This window comes from Dendrobium catenatum, unplaced genomic scaffold, assembly GCF_001605985.2.
Source record: "Dendrobium catenatum unplaced genomic scaffold, ASM160598v2 fragScaff_scaffold_178, whole genome shotgun sequence".
Classification (NCBI taxonomy): domain Eukaryota; kingdom Viridiplantae; phylum Streptophyta; class Magnoliopsida; order Asparagales; family Orchidaceae; genus Dendrobium; species Dendrobium catenatum.
This window is the reverse complement of record NW_021318640.1, coordinates 250389-276771: the sequence shown is the minus strand read 5'-3', so window position 1 is coordinate 276771 and position 26383 is coordinate 250389. Positions and strand designations below refer to the sequence as shown.

General features: G+C 37.3%; 1 protein-coding gene across 1 annotated transcript; it reads left to right on the top strand.

Moving 5' to 3' along the window:
• The first annotated feature begins 5643 nt into the window (after positions 1-5643).
• Positions 5644-24748, top strand: LOC110112196. The gene is made up of 2 exons (XM_020844332.2): positions 5644-6110; positions 23475-24748. Exons 1-2 carry the CDS (start codon positions 5781-5783, stop codon positions 24291-24293), a joined length of 1149 nt encoding a protein of 382 aa, XP_020699991.1. The 5' UTR covers positions 5644-5780; the 3' UTR covers positions 24294-24748.
• Positions 24749-26383: the final 1635 nt, after the last annotated feature.

Below are 26383 nucleotides of genomic sequence, written 5' to 3'. Positions count from 1 at the left end.
CGCCAACTTCCATCCTTCTTGGGTACAAGCAGGGCGGGAACGGCACAAGGGCTGAAACTGGGCTGAATCAGCTGCTTTTGAAGCAATTCTTCAACAATGCCTCGGAGTACTTCGTATTCATGCGGGCTCATTTTGTAGTGCGACAAGTTCGGAAGATTGGCACCGGGTTGTAGATCAATCTGATGTTGTAAGTTTCGTAACGGGGGAAGCTCATTCGGTAATGCTGCCGGCCACACGTCTTTGTAATTCTGAAGGATGTCGTGGATGGCTGTAGGAAGATCTGCGGGTCCTGCATTTGCCTGATTGGTAGATGCAACCAAAGCTAACATTCAAGATGATTCCTTCCAGGAGCTTAAAAGGCTTTGCCCACTAACCACAAACATGGTGGATTTGTCAGGCGATTCTTTGTCTCCGTCCACAACTGATCTGGGTAACAGCCGAATTTTGCGTTGCTTCCATTCAAATGTATAAGTGTTTGCACGCCCGTCATACACCGCTCCCATGTCGAATTGCCACGGCCGTCCTAATATGATATGGCAGATATCCATATCTAAAACGTCACATAGAACTTCACAGACATAGCTTTTGCCTATGGAAAAAGTGACTCGACATATTTTGAATACAGCTATATCGACACCTTTCTTCACCCAGCTGATCTTGTAAGGATGGGGATTGCGCGTCGTCTTAAGGTGAAGCTTCTGCACCACTGACCGAGAAATGATATTCTCGGTGCACCCACTGTCGACGAGTAAATCACAGACGCTACCGCCAATGGTGCATCGGGTTCGGAAGATAGCATGCCTCTGAGACGCACCTGCCTGACGAGGTGCTATTAGTAACTTCTCCATAACGCAGGCGAGTGGTTCACCATCATCAGCTTGAAGATCCTCAAAATTCTGCTCATTCACTTGCTCTGCAATGTAATCTTCCTCACCTTGTTCCCCTTCAAGTAATTGCACTTGCTGCCGATTAGGACAGTCATTGGACTTATGTCCCGGCTGAAAGCAGCGATAACACTTCAGCGTTACTGGCTTCGCATATGGATTGTTATCCCGCACGGGGGTCTTCTGACGGTTATACAACGGCGGCTTAGGTTCAGCCCCCAAAATGCCAGGTCCTCCAGAGGATGGGATTGTGGGTTTGTGTCCGCCCACTGCTGATGATTTATGTGCCTCCCCACTCGATTCTGCAGTAATCTTCCGAGCAGTATTTCCTCGCGGCTGTCGGTTGAGATGAATTTCAGCCTTAAGGGCGTAGTTAACCGCCTGGGAAAGCGTCCATACCGAATTCATTTCAAGCTTATCCTGAATAGCTTCTTTAAGGCCCCCAATGTATCGTGTGACTAGTTGCATTTCAGATTCATTCAAGTTATTCCTGGCGCTTAATCGGTAGAACTCCTCTGTATACTCGCTAACAGTCCGAACACCTTGGTTGCAATGTTGATACTGCATGTATAACATCTGCTCGAAATCAGTGGGTAAGAAATGCCCCCTCAGCAATCGTTTCATCCGATACCAGCTGGAGACATTCCCCTTTCCTTCTCGCCTTCGGGACTGTAGGAGTTGCATCCACCATGCCCCCGCTCCGCCCTTAAGACGGCACGCGACGTACTTGACTTGTTTCTCCGGCGCGATCTCCATGTAATCAAAGAATGCTTCAACAGCACATTCCCAATCCAAGTAGTCTTCGATGTGTAAGCGCCCGTCGAAGAAGGGGATGTCCAGTTTAATGCGAAACTCTCAGTTCTGTCGCTGTGGTGGAGGGTATCGGCGAGGCTGTTCATAAAAATTTGGTTCATCTTCCTCTGCTGAGTCCGATACTTCCAACTGTGGCTGGACGCCTTCTTCATCATCAGATCCTGATACTACTGGAACAACGGTATGAAACATTCGGCCACGATGTGGGAGCAACACCGGTGTGGTTGCCGGCGCGAGTGTCCTCCTCATTGCAGCCGGTGGTTGATTCGTCCGTAGGGAGCGAATCTCCGTCCTCATTTTCGCTGAAAATCGAAAGAACTCTGTGGTTAACGCCTCCATCTATCGAGCCATACTGTTCTGGGCAGTCCATAAAGCTTCCAGACTTCGGTCGTCCTCCACATTCCGTTTGCTTCCTTCGGCCATTGGATTCACAGCCGAGCTCTGATACCAATTGGTGTGAAAACCGAGTGAACCTGCAAAAACAAAGAGAAGAAAGAAGAGGCAGAGCAAGCAAAAGGGAGACGAAGGAGAAGAATGAGAGGAAGTGTAGGTAATTCCAGTGTAGTTGTATTCAAAAGTCTGCTCTAAACCTGCTATCTCCAGGCATTACATAGCTGATTCTAATAAAGAAAAGTATTAAAAGAAATGCTAAATGCTGAGCTGGCCACTAATTGGCAGAGAAGCAATAACTAACTAAAGCTGCAAGAGGTAGTGGAGATATAAGTAAGGTAATGATATCACCGGAATATTCTGGTACCATGATACGCCACATCAGTGAGTGGGACCGAAGCAAGAAGAAGAGAAGAATAGGAGGGAAGAGACTCCTCCTCGATCACCGTTGGAGTTCCGCCCGAACTCCAAATGATGCCGGAATTCTACCAGACTTCCACGGGACGCCAGAATTCTACCCAACTTCCACGGGACGCCAGAATTCTACCCAACTTCCACGGGATGCTAAAATTCTTTCTAATTTACAACAGAGTTCCCTCCCGACGCCGAAACTCCGCCCAAGTGATGTTGTAGTTCTCCTCGGCCACCAACAAACGTCGGACTTCTACCCAACGTCGGACCTTCACTCTTCGCCAAGTTTCTACTCGACACTGGACTTCTATCGGTTATCGGACTTTCGCTGGACGTATATCCGAAGATGGATTTATTTCCATTGTTGGACTTCTACCTAACGTCGTCCTTCTGACCTTCATTGTCAGACATGGACCTTCCGACCTCCGTCGCCAGTTGACTACGGTCCTCCTTACTTACGTCATCCGCAGACTACATTCTTCTGACCTCCGTCCCCTGACTATGGTCCTCCCGACCAAACGAACACATCAACATTGGCTCTTTGTATTTCCAACATGTAATCTACTTCATATAATGTACATCAAGCCCAGACCTTCCCCCCAAGAAAGGGCCTCATTTGTAATAGAGTACAATACTAATGGATTCATTCAAATTAGGCTAGGCCCGTGGATTTTCTCCTTTTCATGATTTTCCACGTAAAAATCTTGGGTTCTCTTATAAATATTGTTCCATCTCTCTTATCTATTTGTGTGCTGTTCAGGATAGATTTCAGTACTGGTGATTGTAGTGTATTTCCTGAGTATTGTACATGACCTTTTGAGATATGAATTGACTTGTATATTGAAGTTTTAAATTTTATATAGATGTTGATAGACTGTTTAATTGAAGGTTTTAGATAACTCTGGTAAATTGTTTGAGAAATAAATTGACATTCTTTCCAAGTTAGATCTTGGGGCGTGACACGCTCGTCGTCAGATTTCTACCCGACGTCTGACTTCTACGTAATGCCGGAGTTCTGCCCGGTCGCCGACTGACGTTAGACTCCTACCCGACGTCGGACCTCCGCTCGTCGCCGGATTTCTACCCTACACCAAAATTCTTCCAGACGCTAGACTTCTGCCCATTGCCGAACTTTCGTCGGACTTCTATCCGACGCAAGACTTCTGTCCATCAACAGACTTCTACTCAACACAGGACTTGCACCTATCGCCGGATTCCTATTCGACACCGGAGTTCTGCCCGTCACCAGCCAACTACGGTCCTTCTGACTTACGTCACCCATCGACTACAATCATTCCGACCTCTGTCGCCCACCGACAATAGCCCTTCCGACCAACCAAATATGTCAACAGTGACTCTTTGTATTCCCACCATATAATGTACTTTATATGATGTACATCAAGACAAGACCTTCTCCCTAAGGAAAAGCCTCAATAGTAATCGACTGCAAACAATAGTGGATTCATTCAAACTAGGCTAGGCCCCATAGTTTTTCCCTTTTTCAGTGGTTTTCCACATAAAAATCTAAGCGTCTCTTGTGAATTTCGCACTCTTTTTATTTGTATGCGTGCTGGATCTTCGTACAATGCTGAGACACTAAACTTTATATTTCTCTACTGCCGTGAATATTCCTTGACGCAACACTAATATAATATTTTTTACAATAATTTTAAAAATTAATTTTCTATGGTAATTTTATAAAATAATAAAAAAACATCCTAAACAAATCATAAATTTTAAATGTTCATATTCATCCGCAGCAGTCCACAATAGTTGGCAGGCGTCCTCATGGACTTTTATAATATATCATAATTGCAAGCTAACATGGTGAATTTATTCTTTATAGGTTGACTTGGCTAGTTAGCTGTAACATTATGACTAAAACCTCTATTTGATGATAATTATTTCCACGTCTACTAACTTTTGCTTTTGATAGGACGGACGTGGGTGACGTGGACAACGACCATGCCCTTCGGACCGTTTTGATTTTTCTTCCACTACACAATAAATTATCAATGCTTGTAAGTGTAATGGAACGCTCCAAAACTAAATTCCGTGATTAGCCATTTGAATTTATTTGATAAGTTTTTATTTTTTATATGATAAATTAAAATAAAAGAGATAAGATAAGCCACTTTTATTTTATATTTTTATGTTAGCAACGTGTTTTGATATTTTATTATATCATTAAAAAATATAAAATAAAAATATCAAGTTTAAATTTTGTGTATGATAGATAAGTTTTAAGATTATTGATATTATGAAATTAAATATCTATAGAAAATTAATTAAAATTTTATTAAAATATTCACAAAATGAATTAATAATTAAAAAAATTCAAACTAATGAAAATTTTAATTAAATATTAAAAGGAAAATGAATGGAATTAAATAAAAGAAGGCTATATATTATTTGTCAATATTTTTTTTAAGTAGCATTAACTCCATCATTATAATATAAATAAAAGAAAACCATTACTTTTTGAAGGCTTATTTTAAATTATTAATAAATTTATTTAGTACCATTAACCAATTATTATAATATTAATAAAAGGAAGCCATTACCTCACCTTGATGAAGAGGGGTTGCGATGTAAAATAAAGGTGCTTCATTAAAATCTTTTGGATCTTCCATTAATGAAAGAGATGTGATTAGGCAACTAAATATCATTATTTTTAGGTTTAATAAAAAAATATTTTTAATACTTTTTAGCTAAATCTTTTTAGATTTATTTCTCCAACTTTTTTAACATATGTTGGATCCAATACATTCACTCTCCTAAAAAAGTCAACTCAAATCAGACCCGCTTCCAATCCGGGTCAATCCGATACGACCCGAATGATCTGAAACTGACAAAAAATTGCTGTTTTTGGATAAAAAAAGGGTCAATTTAGATTTTCCGGATAAAAAAGAATCAAAACATGTCAATTTCGAGTTATTGGGCTAATTCAAATCTGACCTGATTTTTAAAATTGGTTAATTTGTCGAACCCGAATCTAATTCATTTCAGATCCGAGTTCACCTTAATTTTAAATTTTCGGATCTGACTCTAGCCGGATTTTTTTATCATGACTTTCAGCCCGCGTTAAAAAAAAAAGGCCGCAATTTCTTGGACTGGTCGTGTTCGGCACTTAATCCAGTATAACGACCTCTGCACGGTGTTCCCGTTCGCCGGTATCTGTGGAGTAGATATCTCCCCTGGCATTTAGCCATTTAGCAAGGTGGACTGTTTGCAGACCGCCAATACCTCTCCGCTCACCCTCTCTCCTCTCCCAAAACCCCAATGGAGAGGCTTATCTCCTCTCCCAGCTCCCTTTCTTCCGGAGCTTCAATATCAAAGCATCGCTCTCTTGTTCCCGGCTCCTCTTCTTCCGCCCACCTCGCCGGCATCTCGGCGGCTAGATCCGGTCAGTTATTTCTCCGCAGATCAGGATTCAAGCCGGTGGGTGCGGTCTTGTCTAATTATGATGAACCGCATCGCCCCCGCGTATTTCGTTCTTTGTCCTGTATTGGGAATTACGCGGTTCCGGTTTTGGAAGGGAAGGTTGAGCAGAACTCGCTAGATGCTCAGTCTGAAACAGGAAGAGATTTGACGGGCGTGTTTCTTCGAAAGGTGCTCTTTTGATTTGAATTATTTTGTTTTTGTGCCGTTTTGCGCTTATTGTTGATATAGGGACTATCGTTTATGGTCCTGGATATTGTTATTTATTTTGTCTTTCGAGGAGTTATTCTTATAGTTTAATGATCTATTCTATTATTATGGAATCAGAGATGAAGTTGGAAAGCTATAAAACATCCAGTTAGAGATGCCGATATTCTAGTTATCCATTGACGACTAATTTACCATGAAATCCTTGCATATATTGATGCTTTCTGATAAGCATAGTCTCTTTCAGAAAACTTATCAAACTTAGTATATTCAGACATTTTTTTGCTTCGGAGCAAACCCCAGGAAAAAAAAACCAAGCTTTCATTAAAGATGTGAAGGGGGAATTAATTGTTGGGAATGAGCAGATCCAAACCATGCATATTTTGTATGTAAATTTGATACTTGTGGGTCACTTTTGTGGCCTCATTAAACTCATTTTTTGCCGGCTTTGCTTTCCTTAGTTGTTGTATATGTTGAACTTTCGGACGTCAAATGTCAGGCCCTTATACCATGGATTGTAAAATTGCACAGTTGGTTAAAGATTGACGAGAGCCCACATTTTTTTGTTTGTTTGACAATCCACAGAATCCATTTACCTTGACTACACAGATTTTATAAGTTGACAAATTATTTGCTGCTGAACGAAGTTGAGGAAGGAGGAGAAGAATTGAACATAGAAAAAGAAGAGAGAAGAGGAGGGAAAGGAAGATAGTAGGGCTCACTAGCTAGGAGGGGAAGAGGCAATGCATAGCATTACACTTTTGTTAATCATTTGTCATACTACGAAAAATATCCTAAGTTGAAATATGTACCTATTTCCCCTTGGCTTGTAAATAAGGTCAACTAAGGATGTTACATAACAACAAATAAAGATGAAATAAGTAAGGACATAACAATCATACCAAAAGACCTATGACATGAAATCTAATACATAATCCATGATCATGTGAATCTTAATGCCCAAAGTTGTCATCAAGGCAAATTTTGTGTTATGATGATGAGTTTAATATATAAACTTTAACAAATTTGCATTTAAATTTTGAATTTATAATTTCAATAGGAGTTTATATTTGCATTCTAGGATTTTGCCCTATCATAAAGTCTTTTGGGTTGTACTTCGTGATTTTTTTGGGGTCTATGCTAGTCTTCAGCCCCTTATATTAATTCTTCTACTCCTTCGTAGTTCGTTCTATGGTTGTTTCTCAGTTTCAACTGTCGTACTATGACTTCTTTACTATTGTTTAATTCTTGGATGATTTTGCTTTATCTATTGTTGACCTACAACTCCCCTATTTTTTGAGGCATTTAATTCTATTTTCTACGACCCTTGTGGGTTTTAGAGGCTTCCAGGCTTTGTAGGCACTTTAGCTGGGGATGTGCGTGAGATTTTTATGATCTAACATTCTAACTACAATCCTAAGTCAATGAAAAGGGTTTTCAATTTTAAATGGGGGCTAGATGCATGCACACAACTTATTTTCTATTTTATAAAATTTTTTATTTGACATACAATTTCTTCTTCTTTCGAGATTTAGTTCCTTGATAAAGTGAGGCTTGAAGAATTCTTTTAGTGGTTATCTACTTCTACAATTTCAAGGATTATTTTTTTATCGGTGAATTCTTTCACATTTTATTTGCTTTTCTTTGTTCTTCTTCTATGTATTTTGTTATTGATGTAAAAGGGAGATTTTTTTAGTCAGATTTGCTACAATGTAACATTTTTTTTAGTTGACTGACATGATTTTTGTGATTTAATTTCTTAATTTTATATAATGCCATTAAAGTTTCTTTATAAATCATGAAATAAATTTTATTTTATTCAAAGATAGTGAATAAGTGTTCACGATTACTAGCTCATGTCCCATGATATTTATGTTAGCTGTATTATTTTCTACGTTGCATAAAATTAATGATTAAGTTTGTTTCACAATCTCTAGTAGATGTAGGACATAATATCAATAATCAAGTTTAATTACGATGGAAAAGATGAAATTTTAGTGGAACCATTTAAGCCATTAATAGATGATGCTTTAGGGTCTAGGGTTTACTAGTATAGGATTAGATGCACACCAAAAACACTAGAAAATATAATATGCAGTCTACTAACATTGAGCCTTTGCTAAAGTTAGTTGCTTTTGATGAAAAAAAAAAAAAACATCTTTCATTTCAAGTGAAAAACATCCAGTTAGAGATGCCGATATTCTAGTTATCCATTGACGACTAATTTACCATGAAATCCTTGCATATATTGATGCTTTCTGATAAGCATAGTCTCTTTCAGAAAACTTATCAAACTTAGTATATTCAGACATTTTTTGCTTCGGAGCAAACCCCAGGAAAAAAAAAACCAAGCTTTCATTAAAGATGTGAAGGGGGAATTAATTGTTGGGAATGAGCGGATCCAAACCATGCATAGTTTGTATGTAAATTTGATACTTGTGGGTCACTTTTGTGGCCTCATTAAGCTCATTTTTTGCCGGCTTTGCTTTCCTTAGTTGTTGTATATGTTGAACTTTCGAACGTCAAATGTCAGGCCCTTATACCAAGGATTGTAAAATTGCACCGTTGGTTAAAAATTGATGAGAGCTCACATTTTTTTACTTGGACAATCTACAGAATCCATTTAGGGATTGACCTGGATGTTAGCTAATCCATTTACCTTGACTGCGCAGATTTTATAAATTGACAAATTATTTCCTGCCGAACGTGGGAAATTCTTACTAAGTTGAGGAAGGAGGAGAAGAATTGAACATAGAAAAAGAAGAGAGAAGTGTGGAGGAGGGAAAGGAAGAGAGTAGGGCTCAATAGCTAGTAGGGGAAGAGGCTATGCAAAGCATCACACATATTTTTTTTCTTCAAAATATCATGATTATTATATGACCATTAGGCCTCTATCTATATGATGACCCTTCAAGATAAGAAGACATACTATTAATCATTTGTCATACTGCTAAAAATATCCTAAGTTGAAATATGTCCCTATGCCCCTTGGCATATAAAATAAGGTCAACTAAGGATGTTACGTAACAACAAATAAAGATGAAATAAGTAAGGACGTAACAATAATACTAAAAGAACTATGACATGAACTCTAATACATAATCCATGATCATGTGAATCTTAATGCCCAAAGTCATCATCAATGCAAATTTTTGTGTTATGATGATGAGTTTGATATATAAACTTAAAAAAATTTACATTTCAATTTTGAATTTATAATTCCAGTAGGATTTTATATTTGCATTTTAGGATTTTTACACTATCTTAAAGTCTTTTGGGTTGTACTTCGTGATTTTTTCGGGGTCTATGCTAGTCTTTAGCCCCTCATGCATGTTAATTAATCTAATCCTTTGTTCTATGGTTGTTTCTCAGTTTCAACTATTGTACTATGACCTCTTTACTATTGTTTAATTCTTGGATGATTTTGCTTTATCTATTGTTGACCTACAACTCCCCTATTTTTTGAGGCATTTAATTCTATTTTCTACGCCCCTTATGGGTTTTAGAGGCTTCCAGGCTTTGGAGGCACTTTATCTGAGGATGTGTGTGAGATTTTTATGATCTAACTACAATCCTAAGTCAATGAAAAGGGTTTTCAATTTTAAATGGTGGCTAGATGCATGCACACAACTTATTGGCTATTTTATAAAAAAAATTATTTGATGTACAATTTCTTCTTCTTTCGAGATTTAGTTCCTTGGTAAAGTGAGGCTTGAAGAATTCTTTTAGTGGTTATCTCCTTCTACAATTTTGAGGATGATTTTTTTTTTTATCTGTGAATTCTTTCTAATTTTCTTTGCTTTTCTTTGTTCTTCTTCTATGTATTTTGTTATTGATGTAAAAGGGAGATTTTGTTAGTCAGATTTGCTACAATGCAACATTTTTTTTTTTAGTTGATTGACATGAATTTTGTGATTTAATTTCTTGATTTTATAAATGTTAAATTGAGAGGAACGAGAGGGAAAAGATTGAATTTTATTAAGCAATCTACTCCCTATTTATAGATCTATACAAGGTATATCAATAAGGAAACAAATAACTCTTATAATAATATGAATATAATTATTCCTAAATCAATGGGAGGAATTAATGCAATCCTTGTAGTCCTCCCACGGATTACTGTTCACAGCCGTGGATGTCTTCGGGATCGTAAGGTTGAGATTTAACAATAAATTGCCATTAAAATTTCTTTATAAATCATGAAAAAAAAATTATTTTATTCAAAGATAGTGAATAAGTGTTCACGATTGCTAGCTCGTGCCCCATGATATTTATGTTTGCTGTATTATTTTCTACGTTGTATAAAATTAATGATTAAGTTTGTTTCACAATCTCTAGTAGATGTAGGACATAACATCAAGAATCAAGTGCAATTAACATACCATGGAAAAGATGAAATTTTAGTGGAACCATTTAAGCCATTAATAGATGATGCTTAAGGGTCTAGTGTTTACTAGTATAGGATTAGATGCACACCAAAAACACTAGAAAATATAATATGCAGTCTACTAACATTGAGTCTTTACTAAAGTTAGGTTCTTTTGATGAAAAAAAAGAAGAAAAAAACTTCTTTCATTTCAAGTGATCATCAGATAATGTAATAGTTGCCAAAATCTTGTAACTCTTAAATTTCAACGACAATCAAGATTCACACTAGAAAGGAATATGACATATATCACACTTGACAAAAAATTAATTACACACACAAATAAGTCACTAAAATAGTTTAGTAGAAAAGTGAGGATAGAATTCACCCAAAATAAGATCTAGGTGTCGTGCCTTTACAACGAGACTAACCCCTCAAAAGTAGTCATAGATAACTGTGAAGCACTCAGAAGAATCCATAGCAAACAACACATATAAGTATCGAGGGAAAATTTAAATTTTGATTGAACCATTGAATGAATATTACATGCTTTAGCAGTCCTATGTATGGTTCATGAACAACCCCGAATAAAAATTCTTCAAAATTCTTATTGTTCTAGTAAAGAAACTACAAGTTTTCAAAATTTCTTAGGCAAATCAGCTTTGATTTTCCTAAGATGGTAAAAATAAAAGTTGCATGTACTATAATGTTAACGGAAGGAACCAAGGAAAGAAAGTTGCAATAGGAATGTGCTGCTTAGTCTACTGTAGTCTTTGGAAAAATAGAGCCGAAGAAGGTAACTTCGGGAAAGAAAGTCACTGAAGCTACAATGCTAGTAAAAGGCTGCTGATTGTTATAGTCTTTATAAACCAGATATTATAGAAAAAAACTTCAGTTCTTGGGATCAATAGCCGAAGAAGAAAGGTGTACTGAAGGCAAGCTAAAAAAAAAGAAAAAAAAAAAAAAAGAAGGCAAGCTGCTTTACCAGGAGTTAGGAATACTATTGCTTCTAGTTTGCTTAGCTAAGGTTCCAGATAATTTCAACTTAATTTTTATGGACCATGAGTCATATAGTTTGAAATAAACTTAAATGAGTTGAACCAAATTTTGAGCTAGCTTGGGGCATTTTTAACAGCCGTAGCAGCATGAATTGTTTCCCGTGCAAGAATCATCAAATGACTAAATGTAAAAAAATAACAGTGGACTGTGCAGACCTTTACGTAATCCTGACAAGCCTTTTGAAGATAATAGTATGAATTTTATAGTAGGATTACCCAAACCTTTTTGGAAACTGTGAAACAGTAAAAGCGTTTGAATCACTAGAGCTTTTGACAGAAGCTTGTCACGGCTTCTTGAAGAAAAGGAAAAAATTGAAAAAACTTTGCAGAACAGAGAAAGAATAATTTCTTAATATGGCATCGAACTAATACAACCCAAAGGGCTTATTTAAAGAAAAAATAAGGCTATAGAATAAGCCACACACAAACTAACAAACTAAATAAAATGCTAAATAAACAAAACTAATAAAATCTGGAATATTTATCTAACAATCACCCCCTTAGTCCAGATTTTACAAAACATCAGAATCAGTCCAACCGTCTCCCAAATCTGCTACTATTGCCAAGCTGACTTCTGGTTCAACTCTTTGTGACAAATTTGGACAATACCTCTTAATGTGCCCTTCTTTGTTACAATGAAAGCACTTCCTGTTGGAATTGATTCTACGCGATTCTGATCTTCCTCTAGCGATTAGAATGTTGCAATTATTATCTTCTTTCTGATCGGTTTTCCTTTGAACATCTTTTGACATTAAGACGCACTTAACCTCCGTCAATGTCAAAGTTTGCTTTCCATACAACATAGTGTCAACTATGTTTTCATATGTCTTCGGTAGAGAGCTGAGGAGTATGATCCCTTGATCTTCTTCGTCTATTTTCACATCTACATTCCTGAGGTCAAGAATCAATTTATTGAAATCGTCCAAATGCTTTATGAGTTCTTGATTTTCTTCCATTTGGAGCGCATACAGTTGTTTCTTCAACAACAGTCGATTTGTAAGAGATTTTTTCATGTAAATTGATTCAAGCTTCCTCCATACCTTTAATGCCGTATCTTCTTCAGCAACCTCTCTTAAAACTTCGTCACCGATAGAGAGAATGATAATACTGTGAGCTTTCAATTGAATTTCTCTCGCCTTGGCCCTGTCGGTGATTGCAGTGAAATTCTTTTCAAAGATTGCATCAGAAAGGCCTTGATGAACCAATAGAGCCTTCATCTTGATCCTCCAAAGGTTGAAATCGTTCTCCCCCTTGAACTTGTCGATCTCGAGCTTTTGCATCGACATGAAAAAGAAATCAAGATCTTGAAATCCTCTATGCGATTTGCTCCTCACCACTTACAGATCCCTTCGGCGTGCTTCTTGCGTGCGGCTTAACGGTTCAAAAAATCGTTATGGAACAGTGCGTGGAGTGGCTGGGCGCAGAGACCGCACGGGAGGAGGCTGCTCGGGAGTTCGTCGGAGGTGAGACGTGTCTGCGTTAACGGTTTTTTGAACCGTTAAGCCGCACGCAAGAAGCACGCCTAATGGATCTGTAAGTGGTGAGGAGCAAATCGCACAGAGGATTTCAAGATCTTGATTTCTTTGTCATGTCGATGCAAAGGTTCGAGATCGACAAGTTCAAGGGGGAGAATGATTTCAGCCTTTGGAGGATCAAGATGAAGGCTCTATTGGTTCATCAAGGCCTTTCCGACTCAATCTTTGAAGAGAATTTCGCTGCAAACACCGACAGGGCCAAGGCGAGAGAAATTCAATTGAAAGCTCACAGCATTATCCTTCTCTCTATCGATGACGAAGTTTTAAGAGAGGTTGCTGAAGAAGATACGACATTAAAGGTATGGAGGAAGCTTGAATCAATTTACATGAAAATAGCTCTTACAAATCAACTGTTGTTGAAGAAACAACTGTATACGCTCCAAATGGAAGAAAACCAAGAACTCAGAAAGCATTTGGACGATTTCGATAAATTGATTCTTGACCCCAGAAATGTGGATGTGAAAATAGACGAAGAAGATCAAGGGATCATACTCCTTAGCTCTCTACTGAAGACGTATGAAAACATAGTTGACACTATGTTGTATGGAAAACAAACTTTGACATTGACAGAGATTAAGTCCGTCTTAATGTCAAAAGATGTTCAAAGGAAAACCGATAAGAAAGAAGATAAGAATGACAACATTCTGATCGCTAGAAGAAGATCAGAATCGCGTAGAATCAATTCCAACAGAAAGTGCTTTCATTGTAACAAAGAAAGGCACATTAAGAGGTATTGTCCAAATTTGTTACAAGGAGTTGAACCAGAAGTCAGCTTGGCAATAGCAGCAGATTTGGGAGACGGTTGGACTGATTATGATGTTTTGTAAAATCTGGACTAAGGGGGTGATTGTTAGATAAATATTCCAGATTTTATCAGTTTTGTTTCTTTAGCATTTTCTTTAGTTTGTTAGTTTGTGTGTGGCTTTTCCTATAACCTTGTTTTTTCTTTAAATAAGCCCTTTGGGTTGTATTAGTTCGATGTCATATTAAGAAATTACTCTTTCTCTGTTCTGCAAAGTTTTTTCGATTTTTTCCTTTTCTTCAAGAAGCCGTGACAAGCTTTTGTCAAAATCTTTGGTGATTCAAACGCTTTTACTGTTTCACATTAAACATTGCTTTATTTTTATTCTAGTGGATGATTTTTCTAGAATGGCATATTTTATTTCATTAAATAATATTAATGATGCATCTCACATTACCAAATTAGATTTTAATTAGTTATATTGCATGAATTGCCTAATTTTGTTGTGTCAGACAAAGATGTGGAATTTGCTAGTTATTTTGGAGAACTATCTAAAATAAGATAGAAAAAACCAAAATTTTTAATTCTTTACTGTCCACAAATAGATGGGAAAATGTAAGTAATTTTTTTTAGTTTGAGTCATTTGTTATGACACTTGATTAAAGAGCATACATTTGGCTGGGATTTGATATTATTTATGGCTTAGTTTGCAACTTTGCATACATTTCACTTGCTAATTAGCTTACAATTATGAGTTCATTTGAAATAGTGACAAATTTTCAATTCAGGAAGCATATAGATCTTATTGGGTTTCCTATTTAGTCTAGACCAAATGAATTTGAACAATCATTTACACTAAATATGCATGACTTGTATGCATATATTAATAAAAATTGATTTGTTAATTTTTATAACTATAAATAAAAGATATGCAAAATTTCAATTCACATTATAAGACAATGATTCATTTAAATCTTATAGATATTTTGAAGAAGTTGGGACATATTTAATATGAACTTCTTGTATTATTATAGTCCTTATCTGATTTAATTTTATATTATGAACCGAACATTAATTCCATGATTTGTTCTCTTTTTTGGCCTTTTTGAGCATTCTAATACAATATTTACCATACTTTTTCATGCGTCTTATTACATAAACAATATTGGATTTTAAGATTTTATTCGCTATTGATGGTTGATGTCAAAAGTACTTTGTGCATTGGTGTAAGAAATTTGTGATAATTCATGAATCACAAAAAGCACAACAATAATGCTCATTTTAATTCAGACACGTTTAATGCAACATCAAATATATACTTGTAAAAAAATTTAAGTTGTACGCGGAAGGATAAGCGAATTGATAATTAAAGTGTTGATTTTAATTTAATTTTTTAGTTGATTTTTTCTTTGTTAGGAATTTTTGTTTTAGTTTTATTTAAAAATTAAAATATGCCCATCATGTTGATCATTATTGAGAGTGGTTTATGTTCTCTAATGCTTGTTCTATTTTGGTCATGTTTTAGTCCCTATTATTAGCTTGAATTAATTCTCTATGTTAGGCTACTATTCTGGTGTAGATGTCGGTTTGCTTCATAATCACTAGATTGGTTCGTTTGCGACCAAGAGCTTGTGCCTTTGACGTCTTCTTTGTAGTCTTCATGTACAGGCTCTGGCTCTCATAGTCGATACCTTTTTTTTGTTGGTCTCTACTATAAATTTTGTTTATCTATGCATACATTGGTCTTGCAATTTTTATTTTTGCATGAATCATTTCTGTCATTTTCAACATGCTTTGGTTGCTGAAGTTTTAGTTGGATCTAGTTTGCCGATTTTATTTTGATTTTTTTTATTAGTTGATTGTTTGTTCTGTGATTATAAATAAGGAGATAACTAGTAATAAATAGTTAAACTAAGATGAATAATTTGAACAAAATTGAATCCAACTTAGGCCAATTAGGGACCTTCATACCATAAATTCATTGGGTGGGGATGTGTTCAAGCATTTATCCATGTGTGGTTACAAGTCCCACATGACCTTTTCACAATAAAGTGAGGCCAAAGTAGCACAAAAATAGAGACTGCATGGAAAACAATGGATTTGTCGACATAGGCAGTGCTGAACTTGCTAGAATAGGTGAAGGTGAAGTTTTGATGCGGGTTGAGTCTCTGAATATGATGATTTGTATCAGATTTATTTGAGTTTGTTGATTTTATTTGCTTCATTTGTTTTTGACTTGCATGCACATGAAAATTCACATATGTTCAGTCCGGTATGTTACTTTTTGTGATTGATCTATTTGTGATATATATATCTCACAAATATATCATTCAATACATGTTTTCACTTATAAGGAATGTTATATCTATTGATATGCATAATTCGATTTGATTTGGCTTCTAAGAGCTATATCATGATTCGTGTTGGAAACTCGTGCTATATATGTTGATATTTTCGAGCCAAGGTGTTCTTTTGCAATTGCTAAGCTTTGAAAGGCCAATAAGTGATGGGTAACTAAGCTAAGAGAATGATCGTTTTGTGTTATATTTTTTATTTAGAAATCATGTATTTATGTAACCTAGAGCCTTTTGTAATGAATGCATGCTATAGATATTTCTCTTCTTGTTTTGGTGGAAATGTACTGTATTGTGTTTGGATTTAATGTTTTTAGATTTTATTTGTAGTGAGTATAAAAATGTTAATAAATTGAGACATACTGTTTATATGTGATTCTGGATACATGTATAAATGGAAAGGTCACTCGGGTCTTCTTGTCATGCTGCAAAAATTTTGAATGAAAATTAGGCTAGGCAGGGCATAACAAAGGAATAATAATCAAATTGCAATAATATTTTCTTAAAAGACAATGTTTTAAGTTATTTTGTTTTCCTACTAGTTTGGCTAGGATTAGATATTATTTTTTCTACTATGGTTCAATCAAAGGCTAAATTTTTAGGGAGTATGTCTCTTTGTACCCATGCAAATTATGTATTTCATTTTGGTGATTTTTTTTCTCTTTTCTTATCCTATAATTTTTTTTAGACGAGAATTTATTTAAATGTGAATTTGACTTTTAACATAACACAATGGAGAAAAAAGATTCATGTAGCCGACCCCACGTAGTGGGACAGGCTTGATGTTGTTGTTGTTGTATTCTATAATTTTTTTGTTGTTGTTCTAACAGCATGAGTGAATTTGGGCATAACTAATATAATCTAGATTTTTTTTATTATGGTTTTGAGTTATGATTGATGTGTTCACGATCTTGAATTTTATATGTGAAGCTGCTATCAGGTATCCATTAAATTATCATGTGTGCGCATTTGTGTTTTTTGGTTTTCACCACCAACAACAACAACAACACCAAGCCTTTATCCCACTACGTGGGGTCGGCTACATGAATCCTTTTTCTCCATTGTGTCCTATTAAAGTTTTTTGGTTTTCACCAAAATAGATTAACATTTATTTAGATTGAAGCTCTATGAACTTTGAATTTTGGGTTTTTGTGTGTGAATTTGTACTTTACATCATATAATTGCTTTAAAAAAATCCTAAACCCTAACACATTTTACATAATAAAAAGTAGCTATGAACAGGTATTTATGATGTGAAAATATATCATGTAAATGAGTATCTGGAAATTACCTTTTGTCATAGTTATATATGATGTGAAGTTACGTAAACACTTCTAAAAGTTCATATGCCCAGTTTCCCTCTTTTCAGAAAATAGTGGAATATAAACTTCTGGAAACTAATGTCCTGCTGTTATTGGTGGCTATTAAGCATTACCGTCTCTAAACTTCACTGCAAATGGATTATCGCTTTATGATGAGAAATTTAAGAATGAAAAACTAAAAAGGTGAGGCATTTAAAATGAAAATCTCATTGTTCATCCTTTCCGCATAATGAGAAGCATCTAACTAATGCGAAGCCATTCTGTATCTTAACTGTGTTTGGAGTTAGTTGCTGAACTAAAATTTCTTACTAGTAAGTTTTTAGATCTTTCTTTTGCTTACTAGGATTTTCTTTGATCTTTCTTGTTTTACATTTTGAAAATAGAAATCATAACGAATTAAAACTTCAACTGTATGAACTAAAAAAAAATTCTGTTACACAGTTTTAATTTGCCTACCAATCTTCAACCTCTCAAGATTAGCAAAAGCAGATGGGATAATTGTGATTGTGAAATCATCTGGGGCAATTTGCGTCTCTTTCAGCCTTATGTGATTATAGCCTACAATCATCGCATTCTAGGGCACGATGCTTCACTCACTCATATCTTCAAAGGGGGATCGAGCAATGTCCATATGCCCTGATTGTGAGTACACTGAGAGCAACATATTCCAACTCGACATGCTTCCACTCTCATCTTATCAACAACCACCTTTGCCATTAATGCATCACCACATTTTCTATAAATATTGAGAAAGGAATTGGCAACATGAATGCAGCCACTCTTACTGATGTGAAACCAACATGGGGAAACATGAATTGCAATTCAGAGATAAGTGAAAACTTTAATTTTGCAACATTAACAATAAAATTTAGCTTACTCAATTAGGATTCAAGAAAATTCGTGAGAGATTAAGCGTTAGGCATTGACTACACTTGAGAGTTACAAGAGTCTTGCAAAAGATAACCAAAAGATAACTAAATAACGCAAATAGCTTTCACTAAAGCCACACGTTTAAAGTTTAGACCATTCACCTTGAGTCCGACAATCTCTCTTTGAAGTGGAGGTTAGCGGAAGAGGGTTGAAAGAAAACTTAGCGATACCACTAAGACACATGTGATGCCAAGAGGACTCCTCGCCGGGAAGGAAGTGGGAGTTGCAGAAGCGGGCGGATGACTTTCGATGATCCACGTGTAGTCGGAGAATTGGTCGTCGAAGGCGTCCACTAGTGTCGGTAAGATCCGATCCAAGTAATCTTCGACGGTATTGTCGAAGCCAAAACCACGTCAAAGAAAAGCGATCTAAGGACGTGAATGTGGCCATAGGTGTCGAGTTCGATTCCGTAGTCAACGGCGGGATCCGCCATGCACCATGAACTTGAAGACGAGCAATCCCCTCACTGAACCAAGAGAGAAGAGAGGGGCCGGTTTGGAGAGGAGGAAGGGGCCGGCGGTGGATCTAGGGGAGAGGAGGGGGATTAGGTCGAGAAACTGAAATTGTTTCAGTTTAAAGGATTTAGGAAGGGAAAATTAGGAATATTTAAAATTTGGACATCCCAAATTAAAGAGGGGAATTATTGTCATTCATCGGAAGAGCCAATAGGAGGGCCGGCGGCATCAATAAGGGGCTAGGTTTTGTGGAAAACTGAAGGAGTTTAGTTTTAGTGAAATTGGACGGGAATTATTTTGAAATTAGAATTTGAACTTCAAATAAGGGAGGGGTATTAATTGAGCAATTAATGGGAAGCCCAATATGGCATGGGGGGGGGGGGGGGCGGCGACATCATGGTGATGGGGAGGAGATAGAGAATGAGGAGGAGTTTTCCAAATGGGGATGATTGACTAGGAAAGAATTTCTTCATGAATCTAAGTTCATTTTGGATTGAACATTGAATTCAAAAATCTTAAACTTTCATAATTTGGAACATCAAATATTGGAAATAATTTTGACATTTGAAATTCAAATTACTAAAGGGGTTAGGGGAGTGAGGGGTGGTGGTGGGAGGGGAGCCGAAGTGGTGGGCAGGCGGGAGGGAGGCCGGCCGGCGATTGTGGTGCGCCGACGGTTGGGCCTCCAAGGTGACGGAAGTGTGGCGAGGAGGCGGCTTTCTTCCCACTTGTTGATGTGGATGTGGCGTTTGTTGGACGAGGAGAAGATCAATGGATGTAATACTTAAGAGAACTCACAAGAAATCTCATCTGAAGAACTCAACTAAGGAGATCTTTTGAGAACTCACAAAGAGAACAAACAATATAAAAATTTTATTTCTTCATCAATACTCCATATTACAGAGATAGGGCCATATAAATAGCTCCTCACAATAGAAAACAGAAAAAACAAAAGAATTAAAATGCCCCTTGGGCTACAATAGCTACCAAATACCCATAAGGGCAAAAACGGAAAAACATAAAATAAAATTAAACTACTACATAAAATGATGAAAATAAAGATCATGATCGCGGCCGTCGATCTCCGGCATCTCCTGAAGGTACATGTGTCGTAATCTGATGTCCCCATCACTTACCTAACTTGACAAGCATATTTGTTGCCTTATTCGGAATGCTATGACTGCATAGTTCTTGTTGGGCATCCAACTTGCTCTTGTCATTATCAGACATAGGCTTATCAACAACATGAACTCCAAAGAATATGCCATCATCATAAATGGGCTCATCATATATAGGAAAAGTTGAATATTTCGGTAACGGATCTTTAAAACCCTCGAATAGAACTCAATCAAGGGTGCAGAGGAAGACTTACAAGGTAGCCTTTCAAACATGTCTTCGTCGGAAGAATGGATCCGAACGGTCCAAATACCCTCTCCACCATCAGTTCATAATGATCCATCCGGAATAAAGTATCTAGAAGCCTCAATGGGAGCAAATTTTCTTTGGGGTCGGATGCTAGCAAAGTTCCGGGTGATGGGTTCCATGTCCTTCCTTTGTTCGAGTCTTGCTAGTCGCTATTGGAGTTAGGTAATTTCTTGCTGTAAATCTTCGATCACTGATTCTTGAATTAGTCTTTGTGGATTCCATCAAGGCAACATCTTTCCCTATTTAGTTGCTGATTTTTGCACCAAGCCAATGTGGCTGAACAGGTTGGCAGTAGGTGTCTTGACAGCCGAAAGAAGAACGACAACCCCCAGGCTTCCTTGGAAGGGATTCTAAATCGATCGGTTTGGCGGCACGATCGTACCGCAGGCTAGGCATGGTACGCGTGGTTGGGCAAGATGTGGAAACGAGCTGAGGGCGGGGTACGGGATCAGTCAGACCAATGCAGGCAATGGGGCGCGGCTCGGACCACAAGCAGAGCGGAAGCTGGTCGGAGGCGTGTCGGTGGGCGCCAAAGGCTGATGTAGGTCAGGTTGCACTTGCAGGTGATGAAAGTACGAGATGCGTCAAGAGGGGGGGGGGGTGAATTGAAAATTTTTGTGATAAAATAACAATCCTAAATATGAGTTTTATTTTTTTTGTTTATAAATTTTAAATAAAAAACTAACTTGATGCGGAAGCGAATGATTAAAATACGATTACAACTATAGGTGGTGAAATTTTAACTTACACAACAAAGATCTAGAATAGGATTTTTCACCAAACAGTTATACCAAATGAAAAATGCAAAATAGAAATAAAATGCAGTAAACGGAAAAATCACACCAGAAGATTTATAGTGGTTCGGTCACTTGACCTATGTCCACTCCTCGGAGTCCTCCACTCAGGGAATTTCACTACTCGAAAGTAATTCTCCTTTTGCCCCTACAGTAAGGCGGAGAAGCCTTTACCAACCCTCACTTTCACCTTCCCTAGTGTGGTGGAGTAGCAAATGCTATATCACCCTCCTGGTGACGGCAGCGAACCTTCTTGTTTTCCTCCCTCCTGAAGAAGGCAGAGTACCTTAGAGGACACGGACCTTGAAGGATCTCCCCCTTAGAAAGCTTCTCACAAGATCTTCTCGGGCCACAGGAGGATCAAGCATGCAGCTAGCTTGGAGCAACCGTGTGATTCCCCTCACAAACTCTCATTCTCCTTCCACTCACAAACACAAAATCTTCTTAAGTAACTCTCTCTCAAGAAGTCCCCTTCTTGTCACATTCCTCTCTCACACATATATTCAAAAAGACAGAACTTTCATATATAAATCAGGCTCCAAGAAACCCTAAATTTTCACTTTAGTCGTTATTGTTCGTACAGTACGATCCAAGATCGTACAGTACGATCAGTTCAAAACAGCCTTCGTCTTGGTACGGAGTACAAACAGGCAATTTTTCTGCACAACATCGTACAATACTATTTAAGTATCGTCCAGTACAATATGTTATATTCCTTCTGTTTGTACAGGACGAATGCTGGGACGATGAAAACTCGTCTCTGTTCATTGTCTGGTACGATCCACTTCGTATAGTACGATCTGTCAAAAGCTTCAGGTCGTTCGGTACGATGTTCACATCGTCCAATACGATTAGTTCAAAAATCAAAGAATCGTCCGGTATGATGTTTGGGATGATCGAAAACAGCCTCGATTGATCGTATAGTACGATCCATGTAATACAGTACGATAACCAATCAAAAAATAATCATTGATTTACTGACTAATCACGGGGTTAATTTAAGTATTTAAATTTTTATACTGTACGATCCTGATCGTACAGTACAATCAGTTCAAAATTTGCAATTTAAAAACTTAAATTAATCTGGCTATTAGAGTTTTTAATTAAAAAACACATCATATAGTACGATAATGATCGTATAGTACGATTTGTTCACATATAGCCGTTGAGCCACAGCAGGTCATACAGTACGAATGACAATCGTACAGTACGATCTAAAAAAAAATCTTATTTAAAAAACTCTCCCTGTGTGTACATGGTAGCTCAGTTTGTATACACTTTGTGACCAGACTCAAGAAAAAAATAATAATTAAAAATGAAAATTACAGAGTTCAGACTTCACATCCTACTCTACCCAGTTTTGAGTCTTCTTGTTGTCTTGAGTAATATGTAATCTCCCTGAAATATTAGTACTCATAGACAAGACTAAAAATCAAAATATTCAATGAATAATGAAATAATTCAAATTGTTATTATTTGTCATCATCAAAATCTCAGGCTAGGGGTCATGGACTGCAACAGGTGGGTGTGCGACGTGCTGACACGAGGCACTTGGTCGAGGGTTCGGGGCGCCAGGATCACGGAATAGGCCTGTTGGGATCGTCGGATTGGGTTGTTGAACGCGAGCAGGAGCAAGCAGGCTAGTGTGGGAAGAAACCATGGTTCTTGGAGGCTGCTTGTGTCTGGTTGATACCAAAATGACGCTGGATTGGGTAAGGAAAAGGGGCGCGGCTTAGATGGAGAGGGGGCGGACATCGATCTGTTGGAAACAGTGAGCATAACAGGCCCAAAGAGCAGGTTTCTTGGGCAGAAAACCACCACTTGAAATGATTCAGGATATAGAACCTGAAAGAAATCGGACAAAAGAGAACACTTCTCATTATTCTCTCTTTTCATTATAATTAGTAGCTGTTTATATGTACAGCTATTGAGTAATACAAGGCTACACTCAACACAATAAATCACCAACCACCTAATGATATAATAGTTACGTCAGTTAGCCTTACCTTCTTGGTGTTAATGACTTCCCTTCTAAAGATCAAGGGCCAAATGAAAATTGAATTGATCCTAGATAGATATTAGAAGGAAATTCAAATATAAGATGCACAACCTTTCTGCTCTGATATTCCCGGCGATGAATCACCATACTTCAGTGTAACTCTTGAAACTTGTTCTTGAGTTTTGAATGAATTCTTTGTTTATTGCATAAAAAATTTTCCGTTCATCTACATTGTAGTGACAGTAGCGTATATTCTTTAATTTCCTACTTTGAATTTTTATAAATATGTTATTTACTTGTGCTTGCTCACTCCTTTTCCCATATTTTTTTTTCACATTGCCTTGTCAGGTTGCTTCCACTGCTTTTTCCGTCTTACTTTCTGTGGTCACCGTGACCGTAATACAGACAATTTTGGCCCGGCCAGTTTATGCAACAGTGCAAGCAGCCGCCCAAACTGGTAGTAAACTTTTTAGAACTGAGTTTCTTGGTAGCGCCTGGACAGGATTTTTTGCAGGTTGCCTTCACACATTATCAGGCCCTGATCATTTGGCTGCCCTTGCTCCATTATCAATTGGACGAACAAGAATAGAGAGTGCTATTGTCGGTGCCCTCTGGGGCTGCGGCCATGACGCCGGGCAAGTGATATTTGGATTGCTTTTCTTACTTCTTAAAGATCGTTTACGCATAGAGGTCATTCGGACATGGGGGACAAGAGTTGTTGGTATAACCTTGCTCATCATAGGTGCAATGGGAATCAAAGAAGCTTCTGAGGTGGCAACTCCTTGTGTTGCTCATGAAAATGGGGACTGTGATGTTAGCATAGTTGAGACCTTAGAGTCTACTTCCAGTGCTAGGAAGAAGAAGATGGGTTTTGCAACTTTTGCTACAGGCATTGTGCATGGCTTGCAACCAGATGCTCTTATGATGATTTTGCCAGCACTTGCTCTTCCTTCGCGGTTAGCCGGTGCGGCATTTCTCGGTATGTTTCTGGTTGGGACTGTTTTTGCTATGGGTACCTACACAGTTTTTATTGGTTCGTGTAGTCAAGCCTTGAAAGGAAGGGTTCCTAGGATAACAGAGAAACTAACATGGGCTGCTTCTCTTTTGGCAATATTTATGGGACTTGCCATTCTCATAAGCCAGTTATTTGGTTTTAGCCTGTATTGATTGTCTGTTTCTTCTGTTAGCAATTTATTACCATCCTTTCAGAGTTACACATTAGGATTACTCCATTAGAGATCTATGCGCAAGAAATTTCTTTCAGGGATCTCTTTCAAGCTGCATTTGTAGTTTTCCATTACCTTTTAGCATTCAAGTACTGGAAGAATCATATTCAAGCAATATGTTCTGGGCAAGTCAACCAGCTCTCAAAAGTTTTTAGTAGGTGAAGTTTAGTCCTCTCTGCTGATTTACAGGCTTTTTGTTCTTTTTTTCATGATTTGGAATATTGAGCAAGTAATTCCAGAACGGCTTCTTTTCATATTTGTTTTTGATTTGATAGAACCAGCTTTGAATAAACCATAATTTATATGTTGAGTACTTTGCTCAGGGATAAATTTTTTTGTTATTTAAATCTGTACTGGACTGTTCATGAAAATGATATTTGTGGTTCCTTCACTGAATATGTAGTATTTCAATCTTTGCTGCAGCCTGCAGGACTCCTTTGTGTTGATTTAGTTCTTAAAGCTATATATTTTTTTTATATACAAATGAGTTAAATGACATGTTCTTAAACAAGGCTGGAGGGTTGTGTATGTGTTGGAGTCCGATGTGGACCACCAACATATGGAAACGCTCTTCTTCGAACTTTGTGTTTATTTTTTTTGGATTGTTCGATCTATATTTATTATTGTCAACTTAGAGATACCACAGCTCAAAATTAACCACAATCTTCGGAGAAATTATTCTGTGCGGACACTGGATCGTCTGGAGGAAAATCAGAACTCGTCATGTCATCCGGTACATAGCTGCGGTACACAGCAAAAAAGTGACGTGATGCTTTCTGATTCGCCTCCGGACGGCGTCCGTATTCGCATAGAATAATTTTACCAATCTATGAGGAGGCGCAAGGCATCATCGATTCACTACATAGTTGTGCAGGGACCAACAAAGTCTAAAGAAACTTACTTTAACTTCAGCCCAAAAAACCTCGATTTGAGAAGGAGATTGTGAATTTTGAATCCATGGAGGGGACACCGAGTTTAGTGGAAGCTCAGGTGAGCACAAACATGGTGCACTCAATGATGACAACATTACTAATTCTAGAAGAGTTTCTAACCTCAGTTCAATAATAGGTTAGAGTTGTTCAATCCAAATTTGAAACTTTAATTTCAATCTCTCTTATGGTTCCATATGAATTGTTAAGGAATTTGATTATAATAGCATTTGCTATTAATGATCTCCAAGACATGGCCTTCAGTAGTTGCAAATATTAGCTCGCCGTAATCAAGTTGCCCAATATGTTGTTAATGGCTAAGAAATGGACAATCAACTCCTAACTACTCATTTTTGAGCTACAGATTATCTCAATCGCATTTGTTTCTTTATTTTTTTATGCAAAGATATTACTATGCAAAGTTATTATTATGGATATTCATTAATTTTCCCCATGCTGGAAACAATATAATCAAGTTAGTTATGTATGAATGGTGAAGATGATAAATGTAGGGATCCAATGACTGCAAGAAGAGAATTTGAAGCAACATAGAGAAGTGGAGCAGTTCATATGGAGCAGGGCACATGGAGTAGTGAGCTGACTTATCCATAGTTTTGTAGGTGCTTATCACTTGTTATTATCAACCCTCCTCAAGTTGACAGTTGGTGCTTGAATTATTAAATTGTTACGAAGTAGTGAAAAATGACCAGAGTTAAGAGACAATTGGTCTTGTGATGCTATGTGATGAATTGAAAGTTGTTGTCATTTTATACAATCTCTGATAAATTGATAATCGATTTCGATATGCTTTGTGCTAGCATACAAGACAGGATTATTGGCCAAGGCATGGGCCGATACATTATCACAAAAGAGCTTAGTTAGAGAGGAAGAAATGTAAAAATCCAGCAAGAGACATTGAAGCCAAATAATATCACAAACAGTTGTATCCAAAGTCCTATATTTGGCCTCAGTTGAGGATCTAGCTACTAAGGTTTGTTTCTTAACATACCAGTATATTAATGTTGAACCAAGGAATGCACAATAGCCTATTATAGAGCAACAATCTATGAAGTCTGTAGCCCAAACAGAGTCAAAAAATGCT